Raw genomic sequence first — 12,797 nt, 5'->3', positions numbered from 1 at the left:
TTTGCAATTGTCCTTGCTCGCTAAATTTGAGGAGTGGATAGTTCACAAAGCAGAGAGAAGGAACAATCGTTCAGTGGTTGCAAATGCAATCCTTATCTTATTTCAAAAGCTAACTTATTTCATTTTTAGTTTTATTTGAAAAGCAACTCTACATATTATTTATTGACTAAATTGTACTCTGATTAGAAGACTAATATTTTTTTTAAATCCCCAAAAAGAATCCTCATTTCAACTAAGAAAAAAAATTATCAGACACCAAGTGTGACATGAGTCATTTTACTCGTACTTTATATCCTCCCTTTGTTTTGTCTGCAGTCTTAAGTAGACAAAACAGAGGATAAGCGAAAAGGATATAGCATAATAGCTAAATGACTGATGTGCATTTGGAAGGCAAGGTGATAAGAATGCACTTACAGTTTCTCCTAAATAGTCCAACTATGACTCAACGAGCCCAATTATGAGAGCAAAGTTGTGATCCAATGAGCCCCATTACATACAAAGGCATGTGTGTGCACAATAAGGGTTGTGACTTCACTATTGCTATAATGATGGTGGTGATGTGCATATCCAGTGGTATCCTTTGACCGATGTTCAGCAGAATAAAGAGGGAAGCAATTTTCTGTGATTCCCCTTCTCCCCTATACCTTCATGCCTTTCTAAATCTGCTCTGGATGAACTTTCAGAGCAGTTTTAGCTGGGTGTGGGATGGGATGGGATGGGGGAGAAAATTGATTCTGTTTGTATTTAAAGCTGAACCTTCCAAATTTGCATTTTCAGATACTATAAAAGAACCAAAACACAACCATCCTTTAAAATTCGTACTTCCCTGAATTTTGCAATGCAGTTCTCCAGGCAATTACTGTGTACAAAAAAAAATACATATACTGCAGTAAACCATGCACAAAAATGTATGTATCATTGAAAATAACATTAACATGCATCATATTAAGAAAATTGCTTGGTAAAAATGTGTATAAAGGTAAAATTGCATAGAAACATATATATTGGGGGAAATCTGACTAACATGCTGGTGAATTTTGATGAGGACATTTTTTTAAAAGAAAAGAAATGCAAACTGATGTGGAGAGGTGGAGTATTGAAATTGATACTGCAGGAATGATAACTTGAGAAAAACCAACGTTGATGGATTGGCTCATCCCTAGTGTGTGAGGACATTGTGGGAGCAAAAATTGCTTCCCTTCCCATTCTGTTGATGGAAGCCTTACTAAGAGCCGAGAAGCATTGTTGGCTATTTATTACATCATCATAATCTACTACTACTATATCTGCCACACTGCTTAAAGTCAATACAGAAACATAACAAATATACAAATCAACTTGTCAATAAAATAACATTGATTGTAAAACCATAACAGCAACTCTTTGTGCTGCATCACAAACTACTTTTGAACCCACAGGTTTGAAATCAGCTTTGTCTCTGCCACAAACATACTTTCTATTCAAGAGTATACCCCATTGAGTTCAATAGTGCTTGCAGGCAAATGCTCATAGGATGCAACCTGAAAGAGATTACTAAAATTTGCAAATATCACAGTCCTTCCCAGTGGACACAGCCTGGGCCTTAAGCTTCACTTGTTGCTCCTCCGCCACATTTCTTCTATTGTAGTTCTGATTTAAAAAACTAAAAAACAAACCACAGTCACATGCAATATTCCAATATGCATAGTGTTATTATTTGTTCCAGTCCTAGCACTGGTAAGCAAAACAACACATTTAGTGTAATAAAACCCATTGTGTTGATTGATTCAATCCAGAAGTGATGGTACTCATTCTATGGATAACTTGCAATTCAATGTTTCCACGTTGGAGTCTCCCTCTGAGTTCAAGAGTTTAGACAAAGCCCTGTTTATGCTGTGTTTATGCATTGTGATGCATATGTCACATTAAAAGATGAGAAAAACTAATGTACCCAATATGGTAGGTGACACTATCAGGCCCTGTAAGAGTTTTGCCAAAGAAGACACTAGGATAGAATTGTTATAGGGTTTGGTCTTTGTGTCCATATCTCTGTAATGTTGTTGCTGATGAGTAGCAGTGCTAGACTGGGGGTGGAGGCTGTTTGTAAGCAAGTATAGACCTTCCACCACCTAGGCCTGTGAGAGGGAAGTACCATTGTCAAGACTGATCATTGACAGCATGCTTGAGTGGTTCGTAAGTAGAGATGGGTGAATATTTTGATTTCGATTCTGAAATCAGGACCATGATGGGGGAAAAGGGTTAATACCCAACTCTCTGCCAGGCAGTTTAGGGATCCCAAGCCAGATATTTGCAAAAGAAAATACTGCTATGCAGAGGCAAACTGCATGACCGTTATCATCACCTCCACTTTGGCCCTGAATTAACTTGGCACATTATTATTTTTAAGCGCATTGTTTACACAGTGTTGCCCATATGTTCCAAAATCTCCTGAAGGCAATAATTGAAGCAATCATCATGTCACAAAAGCCACATCGCTCTATAATAGCACAGAGTAGTGATTCCCATATGAAGGAGTTTAACCCACAAATGTATTATTGGACTCCTGCGAATGGATTGTCACAGGGCCAGTGCTGGATGTAGGGCTGGCCTCACACTTACAGTGACTTTTGTGTGTGTAATTTAACAAACTCCTACAATTTCCTCTTCGGAGAAGAGCAAAGATTATAGTTTAAAATAGAAAAAACATTAGAAGTGAGTCGTGTGTTCATTGGCGGGGGTGGGCCTTCCTGAGGAGTTCAAAATACATGTTAGGCTAACATAACACGCATGTTTTACATTGAAAAGGACCTCGGAGGAACATGCATCTTGTACATGTAAACAGAAGATAGACAGTTTTATTTTATTGGCAGTATTAAACATGCATGTCAATGTTGTTGTTTTAAGGGATGTTGTTCACTGCAAGATGAAAGTTCACAAAGTGGTCCTTTTGGCAGGGGAGAAATCATAGGTTGACATTCTAAGACTTCATAATTACACACTGAGTGATCATATTTGGAAACATCTGCTGCTTCTAACCTAGTAATTACAACTTTTTTAGAGGGGCTGTGAGCTAAAAAATTTATACGTGGCAGGCAGCCTACTGTTGTGGCAGCAAAACAAGGTTTTGCCATGCGTGAAACTCTGGTTCTAGGAGTCATTTGCCTCAAGCAAACGTATCCTGCTATTGAAAGGTAACCTGGTTTTCTGTGAGAGGGGGAAGTTCACATTGCAATGGAACATTCTCAAACTTTTTGGCCTATAAATGTAGCAGTAGTGGTCATAGAACACCACAGATTGAGCCTTAATTCCCAGTCACATAGAAAGGACATGACATTCTCTTACCACATAGGGAGAAGTACAGAATGTGAACGGAAAATGTGTAAAAGTTTCTTCCTGCACTTCCATGGTAATTTTGGCATTCCCTAAAAGATAGGTGACTTTAAAAAGCTCATATAATTACGGCCCATTACCAGAAGTTTGTGGGCAGTGCCCTCCAGGTTATTTCCTGAACAGATTTTACATGGAAGAGTTCTGAATATCTGGTATTATAAAGCAGTCTTTAGACATTTGTGACCAACCAGGCTTAACGCAACCTATCAGCTCTGTACGGCAGTCCACAAACGAATTGGAGAACTTCTTGGTTTTGTAGTAGCCCACCAAAATCTGCAAAAACAAGTTGCTCCCATATGCCTTGTACAAAGAGGTACACAGGTACAGAGCACATGAAAGGGTAGATGAGAGGGCACATGCAGGAACATCCGGACCAGACTCTCCAAGGCTGAAGGGTTACCCATGACACCCTTGATGAACAGTGGAGAAAGCACTGGGTGTAGAGAGGGATAGGAACTTGCCCCAGACTGCTAGGTAGTGCTTCAAGAACAGGTGTGAATGGGCTTAGCATTTACAGATTTGCCAGGGACGCAGTTGCATGTATCATGCACACCCACAAAACATAGTGAACCTTGTATATACAGGTGCCTGTTAAAAGTGAACCTTGACCTTGGGCAGAGGGGTTTCTAATAACCAGCCCACATAATCCAACTGAATTCCATTTCGTCTTTTATTGCATATGCATTTTTCTGTATCCATTTTGAAGATCTCGAACAAGCTTGCTATTGTAGGGTGGTTGCTGATTATCACATGAGAAGCATGCTTTTTGAATTCATCAGTCATAATGAACGAATAAGTCAAATTAGAATGGTAAAAAAGCAACCTACAACCATACTGTTATCTGTCTGTCTGCCATAGCTCAGTAATAGTACATCTGTTTTACACTGAGAAGCTCAATTCTGCACATAATCAGATACAGTATGGGAAATACTTCTCTGAAATCCTGGAGAGTCACTGCCAACATAGACCATACTGAGCTAGATAGCTACCTGGAAAGGTTCCATATCTCTGTCTATCTATCTATCTATCTATCTATCTATCTATCTATCTATCTATATCTATCTATCATCTATCTATATCTATCTATCTATCTATCATCTATCTATCATCTATCTATCTATCATCTATCTATCTGTCTATCTATCTATCTATCATCTATCTATCATCTATCTATCATCTATCTATCTATATCTATCTATCTATCTATCATCTATCTATCTATCTATCTATCTATCTATCTATCTATCTATCTATCTATATCTATCAGTACTTCACTTTTATTATTGAACTGTTTGCTAATCTGCCTGCTCTTCAGTCTTTAAATTGGATTTATTTTTGTGGGGGGATTAAATAAGTTTGGTTGGATGTGGAATTGGACCCCCCCTTTTTAAAAAAAAAAAAGATTCCCCCCCCCCCCACTTTTGAGAGGACTTTTCCATTTTATTCTTTGTGGATTAAATATATGGATTTCCAAGCTAGAACTTGGAGTTCTAGTTAAAATATATCAACTGCACTCAGTTAAAATATATTAAAAGAATTGCTACTAAGCCAATCAAGCACTTTCCTGAGATAACCAACCCTGGAAAGCAGCTTGTCAAGATGTTGTTGCTGGTGTTTTCCAGAACTGAGCTCTGTATTGCCCTTGAACAAGTGACAACTAAGGGATTGGCTCTTCTGGATAGAATCTAGAAGGCGATCTGCAACTAATTGTTGTTGTTGTTCTTGTTTAGTCGTTTAGTCGTGTCCGACTCTTCGTGACCCCATGGACCAGAGCACGCCAGGCACTCCTGTCTTCTACTGCCTCCCGCAGTTTGGTCAAACTCACGTTCGTAGCTTCGAGAACACTGTCCAACTATCTCATCCTCTGCCGTCCCCTTCTCCTTGTGCCCTCAATCTTTCCCAACATCAGGGTCTTTTCCAGGGAGTCTTCTCTTCTCGTGAGGTGGCCAAAGTATTGGAGCCTCAGCTTCACGTTCTGTCCTTTCAGTGAGCTCTCAGGGCTGATTTCCTTAAGAATGGATAGGTTTGATCTTCTTGCAGTCCATGGGACTCTCAATAGTCTCCTCCAGCTCCATAATTCAAAAGCATCAATTCTTCGGCGATCAGCCTTCTTTATGGTCCAGTTCTCAGTTCCATACATCACTACTGGGAAAACCATAGCTTTAACTATATGGACTTTTATCGGAAAGGTGATGTCTCTGCTTTTTAAGATGCTGTCTAGGTTTGCCATTGCTTTTCTCCCAAGAAGCAGGCGTCTTTTAATTTCGTGATTGCTGTTACCATCTGCAGTGATCATGGAACCTAAGAAAGTAAAATCTCTCACTGCCTCCATTTCTTCCCCTTCTATTTGCCAGGAGCATCCAATTTTCCCCTTGGTACCCACTCCTGATAACAGCATTTTAGAGCTAGTTATCTGACCAAACTCTTGCCAGTTTCATTAAGAAATGCTTTTATGAAGCTGCTTTTCCAAGTGATGCCCACCACAGTCTTTGAAGGCCACTATAACAAGATCCCATACACAGACACACTTTGTATCTGTGGTTAACCTGAGGTGGAAGACATCAATCATTATCTTTTAGCCTGCCCCTTTTTGCAGAGATCCAAGAGATCACTTTCTGAAACCTTTGTTCTCACTAGCAAGCAGGAATGGTTTGGCTTTTCTTGACAATAACACAGAGAGCATCCGGTATGCACTAGCTGCAAAAATAAAATCAGGACAAATGAAATAGATAAAATTGTTATAAGTTGTTTTGGTGATTCTGAGGTTTAACCTGAAATTAAGCTGAATTTAAGATTCTTGGTGACTCTGGTATCTTCTCTCTCATACATCATGGAGGTTGGCTTTTATTATGTATGTATTTTGTTCTGGATTATTTTATTAATATTACTGCTGCAAGTTTCTCATGGCCTTCGGCTAGAACAATAAACAAGATGTGATTAGTATGCCTAAAAGTATTTTCAACTATGCTTAGCACTGACTTTATTTACTGTCATTTATTAATCTTAGATTTTGAAGATGCTGAAACATTTGGTCGAACTACTAGAAGCACAGCCTTTACATTTAATTCTATAACACACAGTCCACAGAATGTTCTTGGCACTAGCAGTATGGTGGTTTTCATCAGCAATGTCACAGAAATCAACAATAAAAACATGGGCAAAGTCAACCCTACCCAGAATGTACTTGAAGTGACAAAAACACCCTGGATTCCCACACCTACCCATCATTTCTCTACCACCGAAGAACAGGTAAGTTCAGCTCATAGCTTGGATTGGCGGTAGTTCTTCTGCAGCTACTTTGAGGATAGAATCCTTCAAACTTCACAAATTGTACCCAATCTAAGGCATGCAAAACTGACTGAGATTTGCCAGAAACTTGATCGTCACCCTCATAATGCTAAGAGATAAATCATAAGGTGCGGAGGAGTTTGTGTGGATATGTGGTTCTATTGTATGCTTTAAATTGCCAAGAAACGGCAACCTATGACAAAACAGAATGCCTCAAACACTAGGGGATTGGACGGTGGTCCTCACCATTGGCAAATGATTTAGCAAGTAGAGTCACATCTGTATTGCAGCTTCTGGCACAGGCCAGTTGAGCTACTGTGTTAGATAATGGTGCAGCCAAAATTCATATTTCCTGGCTCAGGAAAGGCAAACATTGCAGGCTCACAAGTTCTCTAGCTCACGGTCACAGAAGAACTTGAAGCCCTGCCTCCCTGTTCTTTCCCACCCCATTCCTGCCTCATATCCCCTTCACTTATCTTCATTGCTGTTCCAGCAGCAGGGGAAGGGAGGAAGATATCTCCCCCCCTTCCTTCTCTGAGGATGCTTGGTATGCTACTATGGCAGCGTGCCAGGCATTAAGGGGGGGGGGAGGGAGAGAAATCTTCCTTCTGTTGCTGCTACTGGAAGACCAGCAAAGACATTGGGGGCAGCAATGGCTGCTAGCTGTTCCTCCCAAGCCCCACAAATGTCCCCCTCTGTTGGAAGGCACAACTGTGTATACCACATGGCCTGCGCTGGATCGCTTCAGATAGCCTGCTTCCTCAAGTGCAGTGGAAGAGATTATCCCATTGACAGTGTGGAAGCACAGGTTCAGTTGCTGGTTTAGACAGCTTCTGAACCATGGAATGGGGAGAAGGCACCATCTTGATCTTTGCCTCAGGTGGCAAAATGCCTTGGAACAGGCCTGAGGATGCTGTCTCATTGCAGGTGTCCAAGTATGATTTATTTGCCAGGCCTGTTCGTCATTGTATTTGGGGTGGAGGATACTATTCATAAACTAGGATAAACAATAAACTAGGAAGTGGCTTGCAAACCCTAAAGGCGCAATGGGAACCAAAAAGCAGCATTTTCACTCATTTTCACATATTTTTCAGTTGAATTATCCAACCAGTTTTTGGTTGCATGCTTCAGAGTGGGGAACTATGTGCCACACAACAGAGACAACAGGTCTTGCTATCCATCTGTCAGCTCAGAAAAGACATGTACCCCCAACTGGGAAATGAGTCCGGGGAAGAATTCACTCCTGTCCAGTCAGGGGTCAAAAGCTTATTTAAGAAGGGTTGCATAAGAAGGCTGAGTTATATGAGGCTAAAGGGTTAGATGCTGTGGCTTGTGCAAATTATCGTTAATTTGTTAAGGGTACAGGGGTAGGAGATTTATTTATTTAATATTGATTTAGGCTAAATACTTATATGCTGCCTTCCAGGTCACTTTCAAAAGACCATTACACAAGAGGAAACTGTAGCTTCATACACAGAGCAGGGGTCACCATGAAGCTCACAGCATGAAGCAACTCCACTGTGAGAAAAAGTTGCAGCATTTGGGATTTCTTAGGTTAGAGAAAAGGCGAGTAAGAGGTGACATGATAGGAGTTTGCAAAGGTTTGCATGCCACTAAAATTTGTGGACATCCAGTGAAGAGAAATGTTGGAAGATTCCTCTTCCATTGATAGCAGTGGTATATTTCTGGTTTGATTCACTTATGTGTCGAGGCATGTTTCAGTATGCAGCACATCTTGAGTATATTTTGAAAGGAGATTCCTTTTTATATGTATTCATGGTGGGTTGCAGTGTTAATTATGCTTTACTTTGTTCTGCTTCTGACCATCCATATCCATGTACGTCAATTGTTCTGGGAGGCACATATATGTTCAATATATATCTGAGACATTGAAAACATAGTGGACAGTGTTAAAATGCTAAACATTATTGTGAAGAACAATAACATTCATTTGCACAATGAAAGGCTGGATGCTGCTGTTTGACTGAGGTCAACTGATTTTCAAGGCACGATGGTGGTTGCTTGGTGATGATGGTTTTTAAAATTGTTTACACAAGACCAACCTTGGGTTGGAAGTAAATCTGCAGCTCGCACTTTCAGAACTATGAGAAAAGCTATGCAAAGCCCATTTCCTCTTGATAAAAAAGAGAGAGAGATTTGTGTGTGTGTGTTTTAAAGCCAGGAAACCTTGAGAAAGGATCTAATGCAGACTGGAACCTACTATTGATGATATGTTCAGTCACTCCCCACAGCTACTTCCAGCTCTTTCTTTTACTCTCTCTTCTTAAAACTTGGGTCAGCAGAAATAGCATTGTTGCACATCTATTCAGTATCAGTTGCAATATTTATTTGGCACTACCTACATTTGTTGTCCCATTACAAATTATGGTCATGTTGCTCTACTAAGTGTTCATATGGTCCACTTGAACCTGTTTGTACTTCATCTTGTTAAAAGATAATTAATAGTGAGTTCTTCGGTGTCATTTTAGACCTCACCTTAGTATCGTCTGCAGTAAGAGGCAGACATCAAACTCAACTCCACAGTGGTGCAGTATTTAAGATATTAAAAGCTGCAAGAGCACTCTACCTATGTAAACTAAAAGGATTGTCTTTCATCAGTTCTGCCTTAATTCTCCTGCAAACTTTACAATTTGTTTACAGATTGTTTCTTTAGTGATAAATAGTTCTAACTAATTGTTATTGGAAAAGGAATGACAGAATTCATTTGTCTGTTCTTTTTCCAAAGGATAGGCAAATATTCCTTGAAAATATGGAAATTTGCTTGCTTTGAGTTATATATATTTCTTAAGGGCAATTTATTTGGGTCAAGGGTGGTAGTTGACTCCAGGGCACATGCTGATCCAAGGAAAAGAAAAACTGAGATAAATTGGCAGTTTTTCAGACTAATGATATTCCTACAGCCATGGAATTGAGATACCATTGGACTTTTTGCGCTTGACACAACTCTTGTTGTTTTCAAGTTAGCAAGGCTATATTTTTAAGCAATATTGGCTGGAATGTGTGAGAGAAAAATAATGGTTGTCTGTTGATTATGGATTTGTGCTTGCTAAGACAGAAGAGAGGAAATTTGCATTTCCGGTAAAAGGGAGGAAAAGAGCTTGCCTACAGAGGAAAAAAAAATATATCCCAGCTCTGAAAGGGCACTTAAGGTCTTGTTTGTACAGTCAAGAGAGTTTGGAATAGTTGCTGAGGTGGTTGTTGTGGGGAGAGCCATCTTTACTCTGAGTTCAAGGGAGCCCAACGCCAGATGGCGGCTCTGTGTTTGTAGAAAATTTGCATGAGCCATGTTCACCACAGGTATCAGCCACGGTGTCCACGCAGCCATTTCCCCCGGGCACGGCAACTGTGTTGAGGGAAATATTACTACCCCTGGGTTCATTTCCATGACCCTGATAACTTAGGGGTGCCAACTTGAATTTAAAAAAATGGGGGGGAGCCTCAGATAAGCCCCATAACACAATGGCAATGCCTATCAACTTTTGGGGGGCAACCCCTTCAAATATTTTATGGGGGTCAAAGGGACCTCAGTCCCTAGGAGTTGCCTCCTGTGGTCCAACTTCGCTTCAGCCTTGGCTCTACCCACTCCACCTCACCACCCCACGGCTGAGGCGAGTGAAAGCAGTGGCTGCCTCTCTTGTTGTTGTCCAAACAAGCTCTGGACCTGGGGGGGGAGAGAAATCCCCTGAGGGGAGAGGAGAAGGAGCCAAGCGACCACTGAGGGGCAAGTGTGAACTGAGGAGGTTTAGAGAGGACATTCCAGGGGGAGGAGAAACGCCTGAAGGAAACCATCTCCAGTGTCAGAAATAGCCCTGGGAAAAGAAGGTCCGAGGCGAGCAAGGGGAGGAGGAGGAAGGAAGAGGGGCAGGGTGCGGCGGCGGAGGAAGAGAGAAACGCGGAGAGGGCATGATGGAGAGGGAGAGCGCGCGCGCCAAGGCGCTGTGAGGAGAGGAGCAAAGGGAAAGGAGGCAAAGAGCTGCTGGCTGAGGCAGAGGGCTCTCTCTCTCTCGTGTGTCTGTGTCGCCTCGGACATTGGCTCTGCGAGGGGCAGAGAGGAGCAAGCAGTCGCCGAAGCGCCTGGCCATGGCCGCGCGGGGAGAGCGGCGGGCAGCCGTCTCCCGCCGCGCCTTTACACCGCGCCTGCCCGCCTTGGGCAGCGGCCCGTGCGCTCGGCCGGCGCGAAGGAAACTTCCTCGAGGAGCGTCGTGAGGGCCGGCCTGCCTGTCGAAGTCGAGCTGGCCAGCAGAGGGCGGCCGCGGGCTGCTACCCTCGGCCCCGCAGGCGGGCGGGCGGGCGGGCAGGGGAGGGAGCTGAGGAAGGCGCCGCCGGCGGGGCCAAAGGCGCCTCCTCGCCCCCACCACCTGCAGGCTGCCTTGCAGATCCAAGCGGATGGCAAGGCTGAGATGCGGAGCGGGAGTCTCCTTGTGGATTCTCGCGCTGGCCCTTCTCAAGGTGGGTGGCAGCCACGCGCAAAGCAAGAGGATGGGGAGGGAGGGAGGGGGGGGACTTGCAAGGCAGGAGCCGAAGCTGGAGACTTCTGAATATCGAGATCCAAAAGATTCGTGCATTGCAGGGGGTTGGACTAGATGACCCTCGGGGTCCCTTCTATGATTCTCCCTCCTGGCAAACGCAGCCTGCCTCCTCCAGTGCTACCTGTCAGATCAGCCTCTAACTTACCTTTGCTTTCAGCGCTAGCTTATCACACAGGATCCCATCCAGGATGGAAGTTCTCTCCTGCGTTCTCTTCTCTCCCCCCCCCCCCCCACATAATGATGCTTCTCCAAGCTGGCTGAAGTGAAGTTAACCACTACTGGTGCAGTTCTGGGTATTCAAAAAGAGTTCATCATCTTGCACATGCATTACCATCCTTTCACACCCGTGTCCCGCACACACCGATTCAAAGAGGAGAAGAGGGTGGTGGAAGCTGTGTTCTGCGGCTGGGGTTTGTGTCTACAGGTGTTGGGTATTCCAGAGTGCAAGGCATGCGTTGTGCGTTGTTTGTGATTTTACATGCACACATATAAGGAAGTCATTTCCATCCAAACTGAGGGACTTGTTCCATGTCAGTATGTTTAAGATTAAAGTGCAACGGTCTGAAATTTAGAACGATTGCCTCAGGTGACCGTAGAAGAGACAGAGATCGTTTGCTCTTGGATGAGATAATCACTGTGTGCTGTTTCTGATCCTTCTCCAGAGTGGTCTAGGAGCTCCAGTAAAATGCACCATCAACCAGACAGAGTGGAAGGTCTCCAGCCAGTCTGTCCATCTCAGGTGGGACAGTTTGGGATATCCCTGTAACTTCAGCGTTACCTGCAACTCCCGCAATGCCTTGTACAGGGTTTGCCAGCCCATCCAGAAAGTCAACGGTTCCTATGAATGTGACTACAACGGCTTGGAAGCAGGGACTTGGTACTATATCAGGATTGTCTCTCTGTCTGATGGGGAAACCAGCAATATCACATTGCAAACAGGTATGGGTGACAGGTGCAGGTTTGATGAGCACTTCGAGGGGAGTTTTGGCATAGAGGGAAGATCTGTCATTGCCCTGTTGTCATCTCTGTGATGCTCAACCTGAACTTGTGAAATGGAGATTATCAAGGGATAGCACAAGTCATTCCAAACACTTTTCGATATATTCCAAATGTAGGTCAGTGGGTACATAATTAATCCACACCCACCCACTTGCTAGAACTTTATTCTAGTTCCTAAAAACAATCTATCTTAGTTAAGCTTAATAACTGATTTGACTTTCAAGGTGAGCAATGATCTGGAACTCATTAAAAGAAGTGGCTTGAAATCTAAAAAAGAAAAAGAAATTCAAGCATATATATCGTACTTTACAACTGGGCTTATATTTTGAGTTTCTGTTTATGTTAGTCATTTTTTTTAGTAAGCTCACTTTGGTAATTTTGTCCCAATTTAGGCTGCAATCCTATGCTCCCTTACCTGGAAGTAACCTGTTTTGCACTGCTGGGTATCTTTCCTGCCTTTAGTTGTTTAGTGGCTGAATACAGATTTTACACAGGATAGTTGAGTGATACTTGATGGTAACTATCTAAGTGACTTTCTTTTCTCAAATGATGCAGTTAAAATAACACTGAAAAAATATGGGTGGTTCTTCT

The 12,797-nt window shown here is 42.6% G+C and overlaps 1 protein-coding gene across 3 annotated transcripts in view; it reads left to right on the top strand.

The window, feature by feature from the left end:
• The window catches only part of PTPRB (protein tyrosine phosphatase receptor type B), a 72,792-nt gene that overhangs the window by 6,166 nt on the left and 53,829 nt on the right, over window positions 1-12,797 (top strand). For 2 of the 3 annotated variants that reach the window (XR_003708559.2, XM_028746466.2), the window contains exons 3-4: window positions 6,377-6,618; window positions 11,870-12,146. Coding sequence is in view for 1 of the 3 variants with exons in the window: in XM_028746466.2 (XP_028602299.2) it covers window positions 6,377-6,618; window positions 11,870-12,146 (519 nt within the window). In the remaining 2 variants the exon portion in view is untranslated. Of the gene's footprint in view, window positions 1-6,376; window positions 6,619-10,580; window positions 11,128-11,869; window positions 12,147-12,797 lie in introns of those variants that run through there. The other variant, XR_003708560.2, reaches the window with a different exon arrangement.

This window comes from Podarcis muralis, chromosome 10 (assembly GCF_964188315.1).
Source record: "Podarcis muralis chromosome 10, rPodMur119.hap1.1, whole genome shotgun sequence".
NCBI classification, from domain to species: Eukaryota; Metazoa; Chordata; class Lepidosauria; order Squamata; family Lacertidae; genus Podarcis; species Podarcis muralis.
The sequence above is the reverse complement of the archived record's forward strand: the minus strand, read 5'-3'. Positions and strand labels throughout refer to the sequence as shown.